Source organism: Erithacus rubecula (assembly GCF_903797595.1).
Source record: "Erithacus rubecula genome assembly, chromosome: 6".
Taxonomy (NCBI): Eukaryota; Metazoa; Chordata; class Aves; order Passeriformes; family Muscicapidae; genus Erithacus; species Erithacus rubecula.
Window position 1 is genome coordinate 9,367,988 of NC_136688.1, and position 22,046 is coordinate 9,390,033.

General features: G+C 51.3%; 3 protein-coding genes and 1 pseudogene across 10 annotated transcripts; 2 read left to right on the plus strand and 2 right to left on the minus strand.

Annotated features, from left to right (window-relative positions):
- Positions 1–394: 394 nt before the first annotated feature.
- On the minus strand, positions 395–4,897 carry RPUSD2 (RNA pseudouridine synthase domain containing 2). Its single transcript, XM_079309120.1, has 3 exons — positions 4,351–4,897; positions 3,659–3,955; positions 395–3,057 (listed from the first exon to the last, which is right to left on the minus strand). The coding sequence occupies exons 1-3, from the start codon at positions 4,834–4,836 to the stop codon at positions 2,269–2,271; spliced, it is 1,572 nt and encodes a 523-aa protein (XP_079165246.1). The 5' UTR covers positions 4,837–4,897; the 3' UTR covers positions 395–2,268.
- A 349-nt stretch (positions 4,898–5,246) lies between these two features.
- On the minus strand, positions 5,247–9,538 carry LOC306803563 (protein-L-isoaspartate(D-aspartate) O-methyltransferase-like). Of its 3 annotated transcripts, XM_079309122.1 has the most exons (9): positions 9,495–9,538; positions 9,240–9,374; positions 8,390–8,494; positions 8,040–8,071; positions 7,500–7,604; positions 7,174–7,294; positions 6,965–7,050; positions 5,971–6,140; positions 5,247–5,740 (listed from the first exon to the last, which is right to left on the minus strand). In XM_079309122.1, the coding sequence occupies exons 2-9, from the start codon at positions 9,352–9,354 to the stop codon at positions 5,728–5,730; spliced, it is 747 nt and encodes a 248-aa protein (XP_079165248.1). In that variant the 5' UTR covers positions 9,355–9,374; positions 9,495–9,538; the 3' UTR covers positions 5,247–5,727. The 3 variants fall into 3 exon arrangements, with proteins under 3 accessions (XP_079165248.1, XP_079165247.1, XP_079165249.1); XM_079309121.1 differs by lacking the exon at positions 9,495–9,538 and having other exon boundaries at positions 9,240–9,488; XM_079309123.1 differs by lacking the exons at positions 5,247–5,740; positions 9,495–9,538 and having other exon boundaries at positions 5,831–6,140; positions 9,240–9,488.
- Positions 9,539–9,638: 100 nt separating this feature from the next.
- CCDC32 (coiled-coil domain containing 32) lies at positions 9,639–14,137 on the plus strand. Of its 5 annotated transcripts, none has more exons than XM_079308638.1 (4): positions 9,639–9,701; positions 9,912–10,149; positions 10,846–11,002; positions 12,482–14,137. In XM_079308638.1, exons 2-4 carry the CDS (start codon positions 9,921–9,923, stop codon positions 12,618–12,620), a joined length of 525 nt encoding a protein of 174 aa, XP_079164764.1. In that variant the 5' UTR covers positions 9,639–9,701; positions 9,912–9,920; the 3' UTR covers positions 12,621–14,137. The 5 variants fall into 5 exon arrangements, with proteins under 5 accessions (XP_079164764.1, XP_079164767.1, XP_079164766.1 ...); XM_079308641.1 differs by having other exon boundaries at positions 9,640–9,682; XM_079308640.1 differs by having other exon boundaries at positions 9,656–9,705.
- Positions 14,138–16,631: 2,494 nt separating this feature from the next.
- Positions 16,632–20,251, plus strand: LOC306803867 (prolactin-releasing peptide receptor pseudogene; annotated as a pseudogene). Its single transcript, XR_013777947.1, has 2 exons — positions 16,632–17,009; positions 18,127–20,251. The product of XR_013777947.1 is annotated as a prolactin-releasing peptide receptor pseudogene (transcript).
- Positions 20,252–22,046: the final 1,795 nt, after the last annotated feature.

Genomic DNA, 22,046 nt, shown 5'->3' on the forward strand with positions numbered 1-22,046 from the left:
GCCCAGAGAAGCTGAGTCCCTGGAATTGTCCAAGACCAGCTTGCTCAGGGCTTGGAACACCTTGGGATAGTGGAAGGTGTCCCTACCCATGGCAGGGAGGTGGGACTGGATGGGCTTTAACATTTCAGCCACTCACTGGAAACTCCATCAAATTCTCTTCAGATAAGTAATTACTGCACTTGGCTTTGCCTTCCATCAGGTTATGGCAATTTAAAAAAGTATAAATGAGTGCATTGATAATATACAGGAAAATTTTTCCTCTCTACCTAGGCCATCCATGGTCCACTTAAAAAAAGGTTCCCAACCACAATGTATGGGTTAAAACACAACTGGACAAGATTTACTGTGTGGAAGGTGAGTGTTTAGGGGCCAATTCCAGTCAGTCCCGCACAGGGAAGTTTGCCAGGAGGGTTTATTTGTATGGAAAAGTGCTCTAGCACAGAGAGATAGACACTCTCCTGATAAAGACAGAAATGTAAGATTGTCTAGGATGGAAAAGACCTTGAAGATCAAGTCCAAACCTAACCCAGCACTGTTAAGGCATGTTGAGGTAAAGGTGTACTAAAGAAAGGAATTCTTCCAGGACCTACATTTTGTAGGAAAACTTTATGCCCACAACCAGAATCCAGTATTTACCTCAGACCCAAACTCAGATGGGAATTTATCACAGGGCATCTCCAACAGCAACATTTGCCCAGCTAACAAAACATCAAACACTGTTTTGACTTTAAATAAAATAGAATTAAATGCAATTAGAGGTAGGATCCTTGTGAAATAAATCCTAAATTTTCATTGTTCAAAGAATCTTGGATACAGAAGCCCATGGGTTTATTGACCAGGAAATTAAAAGTTGCCAACTGCAGCCATTATTCCAGGAAAAGGATAAAAAGCAGTGTTGAGCTCCAGTTCCTCATCAGGCCTTCTGGCCCCAATCTCAGTCAGAACAACCCCTGACAGAGCCTTTTTTTGTAACAGAAATTTCTGACCAAAAAACCTGCCAGGATAACTTGGGACACATGGAAGTCTAATTTAACTGTCATCCCTAAATCTACCCCCTTTCCCTTGCACCCAAATCCAGTAACAGCTCCAGCCACCCTTTTTTATACACTGAAGGTGCCCAAGTTCCATTTATTTCCAAGAAAGGTGTATTCCAATGTATCAAAAATTTAGATAACACAGATTTTTAGCATCCTCTCTCCAAATATCTGGAATTGAATTAGAATCATTAAACCATTGACAGGATGTGGAAGAGCAAAGCTCAAACCTGAGAGAAATTTTTATGGAAATACTCATAATCACCTGGATTATCCAGCAGAGAAAGACACCACTTGGATCTTTTGGGCTACTGGAAGCAAATAAAGGTTTATTGTGATTTGGTAGCCATGTCCTGACCCTGGTGACATCATTAAGTGATTTTAGGAGGAAGGTATTAATTCATGTGGGCTGGCCAACCTGAGATCTCCAGAATTAATACAAAAACCTTCCCAGAAACCAAGAGTCAACCATGTAAACACTGATGAAAATAAGAACTCTGGTGATATTTATCATTCACATAAAATTATTTTTTAAAAAGTCTTCTGCTTCATAAAACTGCTTTTGTTTTTCTTGAAAGCTGATTGTCATACTGAAGTGATATTAAAAAAATCTCTTCAAGGTAAAATCTGGGGAACAGTACCTCCAAAACCAATACTTGCACCCTGAGCTACTAAATTAATTATTTGAATGAATATTGGTAATTTCAAAGGCAAGTGGATCTTGCTGACAAACAGCAGGCACGAAACAGATCACAGTGTTCTGGTTTTAACTCACAGTGTTCTCAGGAGCAATCTTGTAATTTTGAAATCAGTCTGACAATAAAATACAGTAAAACCAGGTTTTTTTATGACATGACATCCAGCAGCTCTTACTGTAAGACACAGGAACACAGCAGGTTGGAATAAAAATCAGTTTTCAACTTTTAGTGCATGCACTCCATTATCCATGTGGATAATTGATCCAGAACCCATTGAGGTGAAGGCAAAGCTGCCTGTGCCAAGCAGAGTTCAGTCCTTGCTGCCCTCAAGTGCCAGTTCACTGAAAGGCAACACAAAACTCCTGTTTTAGCCTCGTTTCCCTGCCCATTTTTACCTGTGGGAAGCAGGACAGCTCTCCAGCCCCACTGATCCCTCTCAGCCCGGCTCAAGGCACACTTTGTTCAACTCAACCACAATGGCAAGTCCATCTTTGGTCTGTGCACACCAGCAGTGCTGCAGGTGCTGGGTGTCCTGGTCACTCCTCCCAGTGCTCCATGGCCCACTCAGGCATGCTGGAGCAGTACTCAAAGTCTGTGCCCTTGTAGCGCAGGGCGTGCAGGAACATCACCAGCTCCTTGGGAGACGGGTCCCGCCTGCTGCTCCTGCACTCCACACACAAAGGGTCCTTCTCTTCCCAACCCTTCTTCCCTGCTTGCCCATCCTCATTTCCACACAAACTCAGCTCTTTGTCCTTATCAAGCGTTTCCAGGTTGATATCAGAGTTCAGCGGACAAGCTGCTACATCGTTCCTCTCAGGCTCCTTCTTGTCCTCAGCAGGGAAGGAATTCCCGTTTATAGGATCATCCTCTGCAGACTTTGCGCAGTCACCTGAATTCCCACAGTCTTTACTTTCACCGCAGCTCAAGTCCTCCTCCCCAATACCCAAGACCTCCAGGCTCTGTTTGGAGCGATGCTCCTCCACCAAGTCCTTCAGGAGCTCCTCATCCGTCTTCCCGATGTTGCCGCCCTTGCCCCTGTGGGGGCCCCAGGCCGCCATGTTGTAGATGGGGTCGTTGACGATGGGGTGTCCCAGGAACTGCAGGTGGACGCGGATCTGGTGCGTGCGGCCCGTGCGCGGCAGGCACCTCACCACGCTGCTGCTGCCGTTGTAGCTGAGCCTCTGGAAGAGGGTCTGGCAGGGCTTCCCCTTGGGATCCACGCGGCAAACGCCCACCTTGTAGGAGACCACCAGGATGGGCTCCTCGCACAGCACCTCGTGCTCCGGGAACTCCCCCACCACCCGGCAGACATACTCCTTCTCCAGCTGCCGGGAAACACCACAGCAAGGAAACACAGTGGGAAACACAGCCAAGCTCCAGCCCTGCTCCTCCTCCCTCTGCCCGCAATTTATTACAACAGGAAAGGGGAAAAAAAATTAAAGCAGCTACTTAAAGTCAAATTTCCTCTCTGGTTTGCATGGTCTCAGTAAGTTTGCACAATCACTTAGGGAAGAAGATCCCCTTCAACCCAATATTACCAAAATAATTTCAATTTTTAGGCGATCAGTTTCAACCTAAAATTACCAAAATCAATAAAAGTTTTAGGAGACCCTTTTCCATTTAATATTATCAAATTCAATTAAATTTGTAGGAGACCCCTTATTAAATTAAACTACCACATTGAACTGAATTTTTAGGAGATCACTTCCAATCCGCTATCAGCAAATGCAGTTAAATTTTTTAGGGTTTTCAATGTAATCTTATCAATTAAATTTTTTCAGAGCTCCCTTCCAATCCGGCATTACCAAACTCAACTTTTACTCTGTCTCCTATTAGCGAAGGACCAACAGGTGAGAACAGCAACACAGCCATGAGTTGTCTGGGGAGCTTGAGCTCATTTGGAGCACAGCAGCTCCACGGCCTCACCTGGCGCTGCCGGACCTGCTCGTCGATGCGCTTGGACACGGCGGCGCTCTTGGCGAACATGAGCACGCCCGAGGTCATGCGGTCCAGGCGGTGCAGGGTGTGCAGCTCCCGCAGCCCGTGCTCCTTGCCCAGGATGAAGATGACCGTGTTGTGCCGGAATCTGCCGCACGGGTGCACGGGCAGGGAGGAGGGCTTGTCCACCACCACCACCTCCTCGTCCTCCGCCAGGATGCGGATGGGCTGCGCCGTGACCGGCGGCTCGTGCCGGTGCACCGTGTTCCTCAGGAAGTCGTTGTTCTGGAAGGGATACGGATAGTTAGCCCGAATCCAGCCCGTGCAACCACCCACCCGGCCGCAAACAACAGGGACTTGACACCGTGGGAGAAGAATTAAAGCCCTTTCTCCTGGCATCCCGGATTTAGGATAGTGTGTGTGTCACCACTTGGCTCCTAAGAGCCAAGGAAGCTGTGGGGCACATGTGGGGATGTAGCATCCACACATTCCCGAATCCAGTGAGGCAGGGATACCCTGGAAGACCCGATTTCCCCTTCAAACCCTCCACAGAATCGCAGAATCTGCCGAACTGAAAGGAACCCATCAGGACGATCGAGTCCCACTCCTGGCCCTGTTATGCGAGCACGCAGCTCAGGGGGTGACGCTCAGGCCGGGCTCTGCCCCCGCGGCCCGCCCACCTTGAGCACGATGTCCAGGTCGCGCACGGGCTCCTCGTTGAGGCGCAGGCGGCCGGCGCGGGCGGCGGCGCGGTAATAGGCGAGGGGCTGCGCTCGGAACTCGGTGCCGAAGACGTGCAGGAGGCTGCGGCCCACCCAGCGCCCCTTGCAGTACGTGCGGAAGTCGAAGTAGTAGGGGCGCACCTTGCGCAGGCCGCCCTCGAAGTAGTACGAGGTCTCGGCGAAGTGCTCGGCGCCGAAGCTCACGCCGGTGTTCAGCTTCCGCGGCGGCGGCACGTACCGCTCGCCGCCCGCCAGCCGCCGCTTCTTGGGGGCCGGCGCCGCCTCCTCCTCCTTGCCGGCGGGGCCCGGCTCCTCCTCCTGGGCTCGGCTGGGGTCGGGTCCCGGCTCCGCCATGTCCCCGCGGGGCGGCGGCGGCGGCCGGACCCCGCTGCCCGCCGCGCGCACCCACGCCGGCCACACCGCGCGCCGCAGGTCGTGACGCATCGCGCTGCGCCGCGCGCCGCAGCCAATCAGCGCGGCCCGGCACCTCCAGGCCACGCCCCCCTCCAGTTCCCGCCTCCCCACTCCGCGTCGAGAGGGAGCGGGGGAAGGAGGCCATGGAGGAGCGAGAGCGCCTTTATTTATTTAACCCCCGAGGAGTTTCTCACCTCAGAACCGCTCCACAAATGACTCTCGAGCCTCCCCGCAGCCCGCCTGCCCCATGTGGGCCTCCTCTGTCACCCCCTTGTGGGAGCGACACGTCAGGGAAGAGCGGAAACATGAGCATTTATTAATAACCCCGATCAGAAAAGCCAAGAAATGCGCATTTTTCGTAATCCCAAAAAGGGAGAAGCCCAGAAACGAGCGTTTTGCACAATCCCAACCAGAACGAAAAGAACTCCAAGAAACGAGCATTTTTCATAACCTCAAAATCCAGTGTTGATGCCCATCATTGAATTAGTTGATACAGGCAGGAAGAGAACACGCTCCCATATTCTAAAAATCGACAAATCAGGGTACATTGCTGCTCCGAGACACTAATTGCGACTTATTTTCGCCAAGCATTAGGCAGAGTAGTCGATGTTAAAGTGGTTTTAGTGAAGCTTTAAGTACTCCTGTCTGTTTTCAGCATTCTCTGTGAATTGATGTTATCTAGAGTTTATCGGAGAGTTTATCTGCAGGTGCTGGGATCCCTGGAAGCTGCCACGGCCTCCAAAAGCCTCCCCTGGTCCTGTCCCTGTTCTCCATCCCTCAGGAATGAGCTCCTCTGAAGCAGAACGTCCCTTTATCCACTGATGAAACTTCCATTAAAAAGCGAAACCATACCGACCATCTACAGGCCTAAGTCCCTCTCATGAACTTTCTGAGGTGCCTTTAGAGATATCCATCCGTGTGTCAGAGGTCATCCCTGAGGCAAAGGAAAACCAACAGTTACTACTCCCTCACTTCTGTGGAATTTAAAAACACACATAGGCTCCAGAGAAAGAAGAACCCCCTTGCTTTGCCAAGGTGTTCTCTCCTGGTTTTTTTTCCCCCACAAACAGCATATGCAAGAATCCAGGACTCGGTCAGCAAAGTCAAGGAGAGCAAGCTCAGAAGGAGAGGAAGGATTGTTCCTCAAGGAAGAGCAGGTTTTACCGAGGCCACTGCTTCTCCTTGTCCGTGAGGGGGACGTAGATGACGCCCATGAGCTGTGTCTCCACGATGTGCCCCTCGCTGGTCTTGTCGTACTGCATCAGCACCTGGTTCGCTCCCTCGGGCCCCACGGGCACGATCAGCCGCCCGCCCGGCTTCAGCTCCTCCAGCAGCTGCAGCACGGAGAAACCCGCTCAGCAGAGGCAAAAACAGCCCCACAAGGGGAGTTAGCAGTGCTGCGAAGGCCACGACAGAAAATAAACTTCCAGCATGTGTTGGGTTGATGTGGCCAGAAATGTGTATTCTATCAGCATCTGTTGAAGCTGGGTGGGGCAGTGATTTCCATATCTCTGTGGCACATACTATCTGCTAATGGGCCATCTTTAAGACCAGGTGGGCAATCATCTTTCTCTTTTCCAAAACCCATCCTCCCTCCAGGAAGATATCATCTGCTGCTGGCCCATTAACTCCCACTGTGTGACTGATCCAATTACATCATCCCATTGGGAGATGCTCCAGGCAGGGGGAGGAGCCAAGCCTTTCCTACCTAGATAAAAACTGAGATTTTGGACAGTAAGTTATCCATCTTTCCACTGGATTCCAGTGGAAAACTGGACCTTTCCACATCATCCCTGGACCTTCAGAGGAAAGCTGCAGCCTTCTACAGGAGCACTGCTTCAGCTGATCCACATCTGCCACTGCAGGGGGACTGTAGCCACCACTTAATGGGACTGCTACCAACACCCTGACTGACTGACAGGGTGTCAGGCTGTATTCTGGCTCTGTCAGGGTTGGGATGTTCTTTGTAATACTGCATTTCCATTTAAATTTTCCTAGTAAAGAACTGTTATTCCCAATTGCCATATCTTTGCCTGAAAGCCCCTTAATTTCAATATTATAATAATAATTTGGAGGAAGGGGGTTTACATTCTCCATTGGAAAGAGAAGCTTCTGCCTGTATTGGCAGACACCTGTCCTTCAAACCATGGCCACTCACCTCCTTGGGGACGGTGGCTGCAGCTGCTCCCACATGGATGGCATCATAAGGAGCCTCCTCGGGGTATCCCTGCCTGCCATCTCCAACTGCAGAGAGAAAACACGCAGGGAAGACTTTGGTTGGCATAACAACTCAAGGAATCAACACAGACTGGAAGGACTTTGAGGAGCAGAGCCGAGGGAAAACCCCGGGGATTGCAGGGAGCTCACCCACGAGCTTCACACGGCCGGAGCTGAGCAGCGTGGGATCGTCCTCTTGGACATTCCGGATGGATTCGTGCACCAGCTCCTTGATGTGCTCCACACCCACAGCTTTTCCTGTCGGGCCAATCTGGAAAGAACATCAGTCTGACACCTGATGCCTCCACTATGGAAGAGTGGGAAGTGGGGAATTTCCAGGAAGAAACTCCAGAGCAGAGTTTCTGAAGAGGAGGTGCAAGCGCTGTGCCCTGTCCTTGGTTTTAAGGCTGAGCAGTCCCAGTTCTATCAGCTGACTAAGGGATGTGCTTTGCAGGCTGGGAATACCACGAGCTCACCATCCTGGCGAAGCACGCCGTGAGGTATCCGCTCCCAGATCCCACATCCAGCGCCTTGGCACCTTCCACCAGCTGATCCTTGAGCAGCTCCAGCGCGTGGGCGTGCTGCAGGGACACCCAGGACAAGGAAAGTGGGAAACATCCCGGGGTGAATCTCCCCTTCCAACGCTTTTCCTTGTTTTCTGATTTAATCACAGCACACCTGGCCTCGTGCCTGACACTTCCAGAGCAAAACTCAAGTGTCAGACCAGGAAGATCTTTTGCAGGACATCATTTAGGCAGAGGCTCAGGAATTAGATGTGAAACAGCAGGAAAAAAGATCACATGCAAAAAAAGGGACAACATGGAATTCCTATCGAAGCACACTTTTAAAGCAACTCCAAGAGTATAGGGGAAACTCCTATTAAAATGAAAATTTCTAAAGAAACAAGCAGGATAATCAGGGATGTTTCAGTTTTCTACTTGAAGAAAAATTAAATATAAAAAGATAAATAAGCAATTCCCTCTATTTCTGTTGAAAGTGAGGAGTTTTCACCTTACCATGTGTGGGGCACTGATCGTAGCCTTGTAGCCTAAAAAGAAATGGGTGACACAAGTTATTTAATAAGGAATAAAATTCCCAATAGGAACAGTCCTTATTTGTCCCCCATCACCCCCTAAACACAGGAAAACACTTGTCTCCTTTCACAGAATCACAGGATGATTTGGGTTGGAAGGGACCTTAAAGCTCATCCATTCCCAGTCCTCGCCATGGACCAGGTTGCTCCAAGGCCCATCCAGCCTGGGATTGGACACTTCCAGGGATAGGGATTCCACAACTAGACCATGGAGCACCTGCCAAGGCACCCTGTGCCCTGCTGACAGCAAATGTTTTGCCAGAGGTGACTCACCAATGGATTGAGGAGAATCCATGTATGGGAAATACTTGATGTAGTGACCTCTGTCCGTAGCCAACAGCACATCAAAGACTCGCTGAGACTTAATGATCCCTTTTTCTGGGAAAGAAGGAAAAGGGAGACAGGCAGGACTGAAATCCTTGGCATTCCAGCAAGCAAGAAGAGATTAGAAAGGAGAAGCACACTTCAAGGAGTTTGTGGAATTAATAAGGGATCTAAGAGAGACAGCAAACCAAAGATGATGGAAGCACACCCTTTCCCATTCCCATAGGAGCCCAGCCCATCTCCAGAGCGTGGCCACCAGTATCCACAACACTTCTGGCGCTGCCAGGTGTAAGGGAGAGAATCGGAGTCACTTTCACGGCAGGAAATGGAGACTCCGGTTCAGGTTTCAGCACTGAACTCAAGGGCAACGACTGCAGAGATATCCAACATCTCTTAACACCTTTCTGCGGGAATTCTGGGGAAGTTTACAGCTGTTTTCATGTGTGTTCCAGCCCGCTGTCCTGAGCGGAGCGGGAGCACCGGGCACCATTCCAGCCCCCGGGATGTCTCCAGCATGGATGTCTCGGGCTCGGAACACCGAGAGGCAGCACTTTACAGGGCGCCACAGACTTCCAGAGGCAAGGAAGGAAGGTGGAGAGACTTTCCTGCCCCTTCTGGCATAACAGCTTGTTTCCAGTTATAAATAGAACGCGTTCAGGCTGGGGCAAGCGCCGAAACTCAGCACCATTAACCCCAGCCCTTCCGAGTGAGCAGCGTCACACGGTGTGACACTAAATATCCACAGGCAGACATTAAATATCCGTACACTGACACTCCAGGGGATGCTGCCGGGACTCACTGTAGAGGTTGTTGACCAACTCCGCGTGCGTTTTCCCGCTGGATGTCCAGGCCATGGTCCTGGCGAAGAGCAGCCCCATGAGTGCCAGCACGGCGCCGGACGGCAGCTGGCTCATCCCACGGACACGGCAGCGGCCTGCGGAGAGAGGGGCTTCAGAGCCACGCCAGAGCTCCCGGTGTCCCGCAGAAACACATCCCGCCCTCACTGAGCCATGGCAACTGTGACACGGGCTCAAGGATGTCACACCGCACTCGCCTGCGCCGCCCGGGACAACTTCCGCCCTCTGCCAACATGGAGGCGCGGCGGCGTCAGCGCCCCTCAGCCTGCGGACCAATGGGCGCGCTCGCTCCGCCGGCGGCGCGCGGTGATTGGCCGGACTCGGCGGCGGTGGCGGCGGTGATTGGCCGGGGCGGGGCCGGCGAGGCGCGGGCGGAGCTGCCGCGGTGCCCGGAGCGCGGGGCGGTGGGTGCGGGAGCGGGGCGGCCCCTCCGCCTCACGGAGGGAACGTCGCTGCTAGAGGGCGGCCGGGCGTCCTGGTGGGATGAGAATTCCCGGGATGCCCGGCGTGGCTTGGGCAGAGCGGGGAAGGGAGGGAGGGAGGGAGGGAGGGAGGTGGCGGAGGCCTGGCGGGCGGATCGGCTCGGTGCTCACCGTGTATTCCCCCCGTGGCAGGATCCCAGGATGAGGATGATCGAGAGCGTGGACTCCGTGGTGACCCGGCCCAGCGAGGACCTCTGGGCTGAGATCTGCTCCTGTCTGCCGCATCCCGAGCACAAGGACGCCGGCGATGCTTTCACAGACTCCTTCCTGGATTCCTACTCCCAGGACAGCGGGTCGGGGAACTCTTCCCGACCTGCCCTGAAGCCCTGGGCACCCCTGAACGACTCAGAGGTGTATTTAGCATCCCTGGGTGAGTGTCTCCGCTGCCGAGGTGCTGGTCACTGCTCTGTTTAACTGCGGTCAAAAAGTCTCCCCGCTGTTTAGCACAGAATCTGACTCCTTTTCTTCAAGTGCAGCAGTGGAGCTCAGTCAGAGCTTCTTCATCTCTGCCACTCAAAGGAGCCTTTTATAAAGTAAAAACTGAAAAAACTGGTTCTTACCCTCCACAGTAAGTAGGAGGCTGCATACAGCAACAGAACAGGTGGCAGAAGTGGCTTTTAAAGCTTTTATTTCTGCCAGAACTTTCATCGTGGCTTTGTTGCTGTTTCACAGTGCACCAAGTAGTGCAATGAGAGTGATTTATATTCCAATTTGCATGGAAATTGTGGGAACTCGGTGCCTGCGAGATCTGTGCCCTCCTGTGTGATTTCATGGAAACTGAGCAGTAAGTGTGAAAGTTATTAAAACCCCAAATGGGCTCAGTTGGCTGATTGCACAAACCTTATTTCCTTCAGCAGCATCACCTGAAAAACATCATCTTGTGTATATATCAGAAAGAGAGCCATGCAGGCTTGAAATACAGGGAGGAAATTACTTTTAAAAGAGAAATTATTCTTGAAAAGTTAATTTAAATTACTTTTGGATGTACAAGTCCAGATCCTTCTCTCCTTCCATAAAAAAAAGCCCAACATAACCAAGATATCACTACCCCCTGTTCTCCTCACAGAGAGAAGACTGATGAGGATCAAGGGCCTGTCCCAGGAGGTGACTTCCAAGGACATGCTGCGCACGCTGTCCCAGGCCAAGAAGGAATGCTGGGACAGGTTCCTGCAGGAGAAGTTTGAGGCTGAATGTTACGTTGAGGGCCACGATGCTGATGAGAGGTAACGAGCCAGTCAGTGGGAAGGGGTCACCTCTTACCCTTAAAAACTAGAACAAGGTTCTGTCAGGGCATTACACAGAGATTCTGTCTCCCTGCAGCTTGAAGAGGCTGCCACGGGATTCCTGCAGCATTTTGGGAATGCCCATTGGGGTTGGGCTGGAGGGAGCACAGAGCATGTGGAGTTTGAGCTTGCAGTGCTCCCTTCTGATCTTTGCACCCCTCAGACTGTATGGGAGCAGCTGGGACCTACTCAGTGATTTCCCTCCTCACACGCTGGGTAGGGAAGGAGTGGAGCAGAGGAGGGAATGTCCAGTGGGTCTCAGATGGGCATTTGGGGTTGGTGCCAGTCCTGGGATGAGATTTCCCTTCCCTGCCTCTCTTAGAGTGCTTCTGCTCTCTTCCCCATTGCCCTCTCACAGATGATGTCAGAAGTAAGATGGGAGCTCTTTTCCTAAGCAATCTCCCATTCCCAATCACATGGAACGCTCTCCAAATCCCTCATTTCTCAGCTGACATTTTCCATGATTGCTTCTGGATGACAAGAAGATTATTTATCTCCCTTGAAGCAAATCTACTTAAGCCAGAATTCTGAAAAGTAATCCTTGTTTATAAGGAGGTTTCAGATGGTTTCTTTGGTCTGAGTTAACTTCAGTGTGATTTATATTTAAAACCAAGCCTTTATGTGCTCTTTCTACTGTCTTTAAAGGGTGAGGATGTTATCCACAAAAGAATTTCAGTCCCTAGAATTTGACTGTGAAGTTAGAGGTCAGTCCTGAATGGTGCTGAAGTTTTGAGTCGCTCCCACTGATGTAATTAAACAAGCCTTAACTTTTAAGTGCACTGACTTATGGTGTTAGACTTATGGCTATATAGGTTTTTAACCTTTCAGTGCTATTAATGCTCATTCATTTTGAGATATTCTTCCTGCTTTGGTTTTGTTCCCTTTCCCCTCATACTTCCTGATCTTCATCACAGAGAGGTAGTTGGTGGTTTGGTTTGTTTGAACAAGAGGTTTTTTACTTCCAGCCCAGAAAGCTGGAAGCTCCTGGAATCACAGATTGGTTGAGTTGGAAGGGACCTTTAGGCCCATCCAGTTCCACCTGCCCTGTGCAGGGACACCTTCCACTATCCCAGGTTGCTCCAAACCCATCCAGCCTGGCTTTGAACATTTCCAGGGATGGAGCAGCCACAGCTTCTCTGGGCTGCTGTGCCCTCAGCACCCTCACAGGGAATAATTTCTTCCCAATATCCCATCTAACCCTATTCTCTGTCTGATTGAGTTGGAGGCTTTGGCTGCAGAGACAGAGGAGAGCTTGAGGTGTGTGAAGGGTGAAAGAGATCCTGTGCAGGGCCCTGAGAGAAATCAGAGCATGAAACGTTAGGAATTCCCACGGAGGCTTTTCCTGTCGCTTCTCCTGTGTGTTCCTGGGCAGCTGCTTCACTCCCTGCTCTCACAGAGGTGTCCCTTTGCTGTCCCCAGCACTCTGGAGCACCTGAAGCGCTGGCTGCAGCCTGACAAGGTGGCCATCAGCTCCGAGGAGGTGCAGTGCCTCATCCCACCGGAATCGCAGCCGGAGAAGCCGGACAACGAGGAGGAGCCTCCGGCTGCAGAGCAGTGAGAGCCCCCAGCCCTGCCCGGGGCTGCCTCTTATCCCAGCCCCCAGGAAGATGTGTAGGAATAGCAGGAAGGGGGGCACAGAGCAAATTATCAGTGATTGAAAAAGTAATCTTTAAAAGGAAGAGCCCCCAACACACCAAATTCCAGCTCTGGAGCTCCGCAGGCAGCGACTGGCACTGGTAGGGATGAGAGGGAATGGCTGAACCAAAACCTCACATTCATCTTCTCCAGCCTGCAGCCACCTCATCATTCCAGCCTGGATGTGGATTGCTTGGAATCCATCAGGAGGCACATGAAACAGCAACAACAGCAACCAAAGCAGTTGTTGGGAAGCACCAGAAAACATCACGGTCTAGAAGAGAGCAGAGAATCACTTTGCTCTCATCTTTCACCTTTTCAATACTCATTTGGGCATTTTTTTCCTCTCCTGCCAAGTTCACTTTTTCTCCAGATCTTCACTGTTTCAGTCTGAATTGGCCCCAGGCTGTGCCAGGAAGAAGACGGATATTTCTCACCTCTGAATTTGGGACCCTGAAGGAAGCTCTCACTGCAGTCAATAAATTGATGGTGTCATTGACGTTGTAGATATTTCACATTCCTCTCTGTAATGTACCCCCAATATTCCACTTCATTGCCTAAACTCTATTATAGACTGTAGGGGAGTATTTTTCCTCTTGTTGGTCATTTTTTACCAGTTCTTTATTCCTTCAGCTTCTCCAGGAAAAGATCAGATGAGATTCTGTACTGGGAAACCAAGAGGGATATCCAGGGAGGCTACAACCAACTTGTTTTCATCACAGAATTGCATAGAATTCTCTGACTTAAAATATATTTAGCATTTAATTGGTTTTTTTCACCCTGCTTAACTCTTCAGAGGGTTATTCCCTTTTACTAATCCAGGAATCTGATTTTGTGCTGGTTTTTCTCTGATCTGTGTGTTCTGCCTCGGCACCAACACTGGAGGTCAGTAGAGGGAAGCAGCACAGTCTGTCAGAGCTCCCTGGGGGAAGCTGTGCTTCTGAGAGTTCATCCACACCGGATTCATACCCTGTTCATTTATGTAGCTGTTGGAAAATACTTCTTTAGGAGTAAATTCTTGCTGGAGCCTCCCAGTTTCCTGTCTCTGTACCCAAATAGGGGCACCACCATCAGCTTTCCTGGTGTAACTCCCACCCCATTCTCACCACCCAAAAAAGTCCCCCTCAGAATTCTCCAGTAAAACAATCCCTTGTTTTTTAAACCTAGAGAAATGGGGTGAATCACCTGCCAGTGATGCACAAGCCTCATGTCTTGCTGGTTTGGTCATTAAATGTCCCTTTTAATTTATCCTTTAGCTGTCCTTTATTATATTATGTCTCTGTCCTTATGCAGATCTCTCTCACCTGATGTAACAAAGCTGTGACAAATGTGCAGAACTCTGAGCTGTTCCCAGAAATGGTTTGTGCAGAGAGAGAAAGCATCAATTTCTCTGTCCCCAGCCTATTTCCCAGTCAATAAAATTCTTCTTATGTGTAGCAAGCACTGTGAGGATTCCTTATATTGTCTTACCTGTTCTTAAACATGTTTGAGGAAGAAATGTACCCAAAAGAGCTGTGCTGAAATAATTCCACATCACCAAGCATTTCCTTTGGAGAAGGGACCTGAGGGAACAGCTCTTTCCATTTCACTTGTAAAAATAATAACCATTCCAAGATTCTCTGACCTGCTCTGGGAAAACACCTGGGGCAAAAGAAAATCCAACTGATCATTGCAAAGATGGACCAATAATTTCCTTAAATTAATCCTTTATGTAGAGTTAACTTTTTCCCCCCTCCCATATATAATAAATACAGTTACATACATATCATTATATGTAATTAAATTATAACAGAGAGTATAGACTTGGGATGGGTCAGTACTAAAATCACCATTAAAAAAACCCTTTAAAACTTCTTTACAAAATCACTGAAGTTGTGAGTGGGAGTGTGATGTGTCTGAGCAGTGCTGTTAGTGATGCCACACATCATTTGAGTAGCAAGGGCTTTACCTCCCAATATTGGGATTTATTTTGGGAAAAAACAGGCTGCTGAGCTCCTCTCCACCAAACAAACTCCTGCTGGTGAAAGCAGCAGCCTCACTGGGGGTGGTTTTCACTTCTACAGCAACACCAGTCTTCCTATGTGTGGAAATAACTCCCACAGAGGGAGAATTGTTGAGGCTGGAAAAGCCCTCTGGGATCATCGAATCCAAGCCCAGCACAGCTGAGCCCACCCCTGTCCCCAAGTGCCACAAAAGCCACATTCCTTTCCCATCCCTCCAGGGCTGGGGACTCTACCCTTGCCCTGGGCAGCCTGCTTTTAACAGTTTAACCCAAATTTTTGCACAGGTACACACCAGCCAGCAGATGCAGGAAATGACTTTCAAGCAGGATAAATGTGTAAATCACAAAGGAGACACCATTCCCCCTCCCCTTTCTACCTTTTAAAAACAATATTTTACCTTTTTCTCTGCATGAGACATTATTTCTGTACCCCTCAAAGCCAGTGGAGACCCCATGTGGTGGCACAGCCCTGGCCTGGCAGGGGTTTGCTTTCAAAATGGGGCAAAATAAAATTGTGTCTGACAGAATTCACCTGCTGCCTTGTCAGAGCAAGGAGAGGGCAGGGCTGACAGAGCACTTGGGGCAGCAAGGAAAGGCTCTCACCCATCCAAACAGGAAGAAAATGTGGTTCTCCACAAGCCTGGACCAAAGGAATCGATCCCACAGAAGCATGAGCTGGCAGCACCCTGTGGTGATGCTGAATTCCAGGATAATTTGGGTTGGAAGGGACCTCAAAGCTCATCCAGTTCCACCCTGTGTCGTGGGCAAGGACAAATTCCACTATTCCAGGTTTCTCCAAGCCCTGTCCAGCCTGGCCTTGGACACTGCCAGGGATCCAGGGGCAGCCACAGCTTCCCTGGGCAACCTGTGCCAGGGTCTCAGCACCTTCACAGGGAAGAATTTCTTCCTGATTTCCACTCTAAACCTTCCCTCCTTCAGCTTATGGCCATTAAATATTCCATCCTCCTTTGGAATTGACAGGGTCTCAAGGATCTCTGGTTATTTCTACAAACCACCCTGGTTACATGGAAAAGAATGAAAATCCCAGCAAAGTGATTCCAGTCCATCATCTGTACGGGATGGGAGGGACAGCAGGATGCCACAGGGCGGGCTGCAGCTTCCAAACCCATCCTGGTGCCCCTGAGCCAGGACCTGGGGTGAGGCAATGCGAGCTCTGGGAATAACAGTGATTTATTCTGCAGGCTCTGGAAGCAGGAAAAGTGATGTCAAGGTTTTTCCAGGATGAGCCCGTGCAGAGGGGAGAGCTCCCAGTGCTGCAGCCGGGTCACCCTGTGTCCTGTGACTGCCTTGGGGTGGAGTCATCATCCCGCTGTCGGCTCCAGAGCCCAGCTCTGCTCTCCAACCAGCCTCTGGCTCTCCTTATCTGATTGTTCTGCTCTTTAAAATTAACAGCAGCTCTCGTCAGGCGCTGATACGGAGACAAAGATGATTTTTTCCTGTTGATTATTCGGCAGGGGTGAGCACTCTCCCGTGGATCAGCTCAGCCAGCCTTAATAACCAGCCCAGCTCCATCAGATTGGGGTGAATTAATCACCATCTTGCACCAAAACTCTCCATTTTGCAGAACTCTGCGACGGCTGTGACAATTCCCATTCCTGTTATCCTCCCAAAATTCCAGCGGATGATCATTATTTATCATGTTCCCTTATTTAAGCACGGCTCACCCTGGTACCCTTTCTCATTCGGGGCAATTCACAATGGCTCACCCCATCCTACACTTGTCCCTCCAGCTGGGCCACCAGCACCTCGGGGCTGGGTGCCCATCGCCCTAGGCTGGGTCACCCTCTCCCCGCTCTGCCCCTTCCCCATTTTCCCCGCTCTTCCCTCTCTCCCGGGCCGGGACCCCCGACGGGACGGGCGCCGCCGGCTCCGGCAGCTCCGCGCGGTGCCCGCGTCCTCTCCGCGCCTTCCCGTCCGGGAGAAAGTGCCTGGATCCGGCCCCGAGGGCGAGGGAGGGGCTCCCGCAGCCCCCCGGTGCTCCCGCCGGGCCGGGGGGCGGGATGCGGCTCCACCTGCGGTGCGGGGCGCGGGGATGTGCGCGGAACACCGAGCGCCGGGGGTGGGAACGTCCTGTTCCTCCGGGACTGAAAGGCTCAGGCAGCGGGAAAAAAAAAAAAAAAAAATAAAGGAAGACAAAGCAAGGCAAAAAAACCTCACAGCATAAAAACCCGGCTGAGAGCGGCTGTGCCCGTGAACACCCCGCGAAGGGAACGCTCCTCCTCATCCTCACGGGAACATCAGCGGGCAGCGGGCGGCTCCCAGCCCTGAGCAGCCCGGACCCCTCGGCAGGTAAGAGCCACCCCCGGGACCCCAAACCCCAGCCAGAGCCGCGGGGTTCCGGGATTTTTGGAGAGGGAGCAGGATCCCGGCGATGCACAGAAGGGCTGGTTTGACCCTCGTGGGTATACGAAGCAGAATTAAAGAATTTAATTGAGCTTCAGAAATTTCATTCTGTAAGTTAATGAGCATTTTGGCTGCTCAGCTGCAAGTTTCCTGATGGATTCTGTGCTCCTGCCCGAGGCAGGGCACGGGGACCTGGAGCTGTGGTATCTCAGCGTGCACCCTGTGAGTGCAGCTGGGATGGAGAAAACCACAATATCCCTCGGTTAATTACAAGGGTTTCTTAATTAATGCTGATTTGACTCTCCACTGGGGGGAAAAGACTGTCCAGATCCTGGTAAGGGGGAATCAAACAGTAATTTTGAGAGTGTGGGGCTTGAAAGGAGGGTCCTGGAGGGAAACTCTTAATTTCCATACATTTTCTGCTGGAATATATTTTACCTCTTTTCCCTGAGCTACTCTGAGGGGGTTCGTGGAGGTGCCCAGGGAGCCAGGCACTCCCTCCTTCCCTCCCTCCCATCACAGCTGCCACGGAGAAAGACAGGAGAAGCCAAAGGTCCATGGGTGGTGAAGATATAACCAAGGGGATAAAAGAGCCCAGTGGGATGGGTTGGGGTGGGGGAGACACAGGAGTGCAGGGGGTGGCAAGGATGCTCCTGCCCAGCCAGGTAGCATGGGGCTGGTGGGTCAGGGTGGAATTAACTGGGAAAAATAAAAAGCAAGAAATGCAGGAGTGTCTTCTTATTAAATTTTTTTTAAATTTTGTCTTACACCAGTGCAGCTCCCAGATTACTCTCCATGAGGTTTTTTGAGCCAATTTCTGGGTCCTGCTGCCCCAAAGTGGCATCTACCCACAGATCTATGCTGGCTGTTTAACTGTTTCACAGCCAGCTTCCCAACTTTGCTCCACACCAGAGCTCCTGTGTGTCTGTCACAGGGCATCTTCACTCTTAAGCAAGTCATTTAAACCAGCAGTGCCTCAGCACAGGGCAGTGCTAAAGGCCCTGACTCTAGAGCAGGTCCTTCTGCCCAGAAGTTCAACCAAATGTGTTTATGTCCCCTCCAGAGCTCACAGGCGCCTCTGTGCTTGGCTTTGAGTTGTGGAGAAGCTGCTTTGGCCACAGGAGCTGCCATGGCTCAGCTGCCCAATGACTCCTGGCACAACAACTCCGCCCTGATCTTCACAGGGCTGGACCTGCTGCTGGAGCTGAAGCCGCTCTTCATCCCGCTCTACGCCACGCTGGTGACGGTGGCGTGCGTGGGGAACCTCTTCCTCATCCTCCTCATCGCCCTCACCAAGAAGCTGCACTGCACCACCAACTTCCTGATCGGGAACCTGGCGGTGGCCGACTTCGTCATGTGCCTGGCCTGCGTCCCCCTGACGGCCTCCTACGCCTTCGAGGAGCGGGGCTGGCTCTTCGGCGTCTTCATGTGCCACTTCGTCACCCTGCTGCAGGCCGCCACCGTCTTTGTGTCGGTGCTGTCGCTCACGGCCATCGCCATCGACCGCTACGTGGTGGTGGCGTACCCGATCCGCCGCCGCATCAGCCGCAGGGCCTGCCTGGGCCTGGTGGCCGCCATCTGGCTGCTGTCCCTCGCCGCCTCGGTGCCCACCTGGCTGCACACCCACTACCTGGACCTCAACGCCATCGGCCACGATATGATCATCTGCGAGGAGTTCTGGAGGCACGAGGAGCGGGAGCGGCTGCTCTACTCGTGCCTGATGCTGCTGCTGTCCTACATGCTGCCGCTGCTGGCCGTGTCCGTGTCCTTCTGCGCCATCACCCGCCGCCTGCGCAGGAGGAGCGTGCCGGGCGCCGCCCCTCACTGCCGCCACAAGTGGGCCAGGACCAAGCACAAAACCTTCCGGGTGCTCACCGTCTCCGTGGTCTGCTTTGCCGTCTGCTGGCTGCCCCTGCAGGTGGTCAACTTCATCCGGGACATGGACGAGGAGTTCACCATCCTGGACAAGAGGTACGTCAACGTCATCCAGGTCTCGTGCCACCTGATCGCCATGAGCTCCGCCTGCTACAACCCCTTCATCTACGCCTCCCTCCACGACAAGTTCTGGCTCCACCTCAGCAGCTGCTTCCGCCGCAAGAAGCGGAGCTCCAGGACCACGTCCTGCAAGGCTTCCCGCTTCAACACCTGCTCCACCCTGGCAGATGCTCCCGCCGGGGCCTCGGACAAGATCGCTCTGCAAGCCAGGTTACCTTAGCCAGGGCACCTCCAAGGGTTGGGGTTGCATGGCCCTGGATCCCAAACCGTGCTGGGACACATCCCTATATCCCGAATCACCGCTGGCTGCAGTGCTGCATTTGGAGCACCAAGACTTCACCCCATGGTTCATGCAGGAGGTGCATCAGTGTCTGAGCAAGGCGAACACCCACTGTGTAAAAAACTCTTTGGAGAGAGCACATCTTCATTTTGTAGGATGCAGATTGTTCCTAAGCAACAGGCAGCACTTTGTGCCACGGGAAGAGGTCGACCTGCATGGGGAGCTGTGAAATTGCTGAGCATTTATCCTTTAAAATTCACCTTACTGGTGAAGGGACAATGCAGGCTCAGAGAAATGCATTCTGCAGGTACAGATGGGGACATGTTTGGAATGGGAATGACTTTCATAACCTGCTTAGCCTGCTGGAGGAGCTGCCCCTGCAACCAGCCAGGGCATCCCAGTTTCTCCCGAGGTGCAGATTGGCACGTCCATGAAGACATTGCTGCTCTTCATGGCCAAGAAGGACTCCAAAGATCTCAAGTGATGAGTTTGCTAGGAATGATGTGTCAAATTCTGCTCCTAGGGAAGTTTAGCTCAGTGTGTGCCCGCGTTCAGGGTCCTGCAGTGGAGGTGGGAATCCCAGAGCCAGGCTGTTCTATCCCAGAAGCTGCCAGATGAAGGCTGGGTTTGCTTGTCAGTGCTCCTCAGAGTCTGAGGTGCCTCTGTGGCCTCTCAGGCTGCTCTGTGCAAGCAGCACATGCAGAAAGCAGCATCTCCTTACACTCAATTCCCATCTAAGTTTTAACCTCTTGATTTCCCAGGAGCAACCCTTGGGAACAGCCCACAGGCACCAGCAGGGCCATAGGCACCACAGCTCGGGGCCATGGCACTCCCATGTCCTGCTCTGCGGGGCCAAGCCGTGACCCCACACTGCTCCTGGTGCCCAGGGACAGCACCTCAAAACCCCCAGGCTCCTCAGCCCTGGAAGGACTCGTGACCTTCTGTGGGGTGGCAGCAGAGACAGGGACCCGTCCCACGCAGCACATTCCCACATTCCCACAGAGCAGATCCCTCCTCGGCTTCCTGCAGCTTCCCTGGGCTGCTCATCCCAGAGGGGCCAACCAAGGCAGAAGAGCCCTCTTTGTCCTTCCTGTAATAAAGGCTTCAAGAGCTTGGGCTGTGTGTGTGCTTTGATGTGAATCCCACAAGACCCAGGAACCCCTCACTGCAGCTCAGGCACTTCCCAGGAGGATGCCAGCTTGGATGTGGTTAGTTCTGTCCTGGGATTAGTGCTGGACCAGGTTGCTCCAAGCCCCATCCAGCTTGGCCTTGGATACTTCCAGGGATGCAGCAGCCACAGCTCCTTTGGGCAACCTGTGCCAGGGCCTCACCATCCTCAGAGCCAAGAATTTATTCCCAGTATTCCATTTAACCCTGCCCTCTGTCTGACTGAAGCCATTTCCCCTTGTCCTGTCACTGCTGGTGTTGATTCCTTCTCTTTTCATTTCATCCCATCACAATCTCTATCACTTCACTCTTAATTAAAACCCCTAAATTACCCTAACTTGCTCTTCTCAGCTTTTTTCTCCCCCCAGTTCCACCACCCACTCATTCCCATCACTGCATTTATCTGCAGGACCATTTAAAATCCATATATCCATCCCAGAGAACTGATCCACCAAGAGGATGATGTTTCCTCTTCCATGTTTCCAGACCAGATTAGAATTTGCAGCTATTGAGCACTGGGAAAGAAAATCCCCACCCTCAGGTCCCCCTGTTGAGATGTTTTGCTCATTCCCCAAATTATCTGCGGGAAAAGGGAAAACACTATTCTAGGAGGATGAGCTAAAAGCCGAGTGACTTCTGAGAATAAACACAGAAATCCCGGAGCTGCAGTCTGTGATTCACAGAAACTGGATGTATAAAGGAGAACACGGTTGGTTTTCTTAATGAAACTAAATTAATCAGATAAATGAGGAAAGAAAACATGTTTGAAGGCTGATTCTGCAGAGCTTTTCTTAGGAAGCTGCTCCAAGCTTTTCTCCCAGGAACCAGGGGGTATAAAGGGGATGTTTTTGTTAAATCATCCTCAATTATTAAGAGTTTCTTCCTCACAAACTCTCTTGTTGGTTGAAATATGGTTGATAACGGTTGGACTCGATGATCTTAAAGATCTTTTCCAACCTAAACAATTCCATTCCGTGACCCTCTTCCCTACCAGGATTTGGTGCCTGTCACTCTCCCATCTGCCAGGACAACCCGGGAAGGGAAAATATTGGCAGCCTGTTTAGGTGTTTACAGCTCTAAGGGGCAGATAATATAATTTATTCCAGTGATGTTCTTTCAAAAACACTCGAGAGATGATTACTTGAAAGAGCTTACCTACAAGCAAGATATTATTCCCATTATTTGATCCCTATCCATGTTTCTCCCATGGCTGCAGATGATGAGGTCCTTTGTCCTGCACTGCAGAATGAAATGAAATGAGCATCAGCTCTAAATGCACACGGAGGATCAACACTGTTTCCATGTGTACTCCTAGAAATTTCCTCCTCTGTCTTCAAATCAGGCAGAGCAAACAAAATTTGCCTGGTAATTTTCCATTGACTTTTAGTCCCCTTCTCGCTGTGTTTTTTCTGCCTGGATATCACCAGTGCTGACAAAACATCCATAACAGAGTTCTTCCACTGAAACAGGATCATTGGGCAAATTTTACTTGTTGATCTGGAAAAGGCTTAGAAATTGTTAATCTATTTATTATTATTATC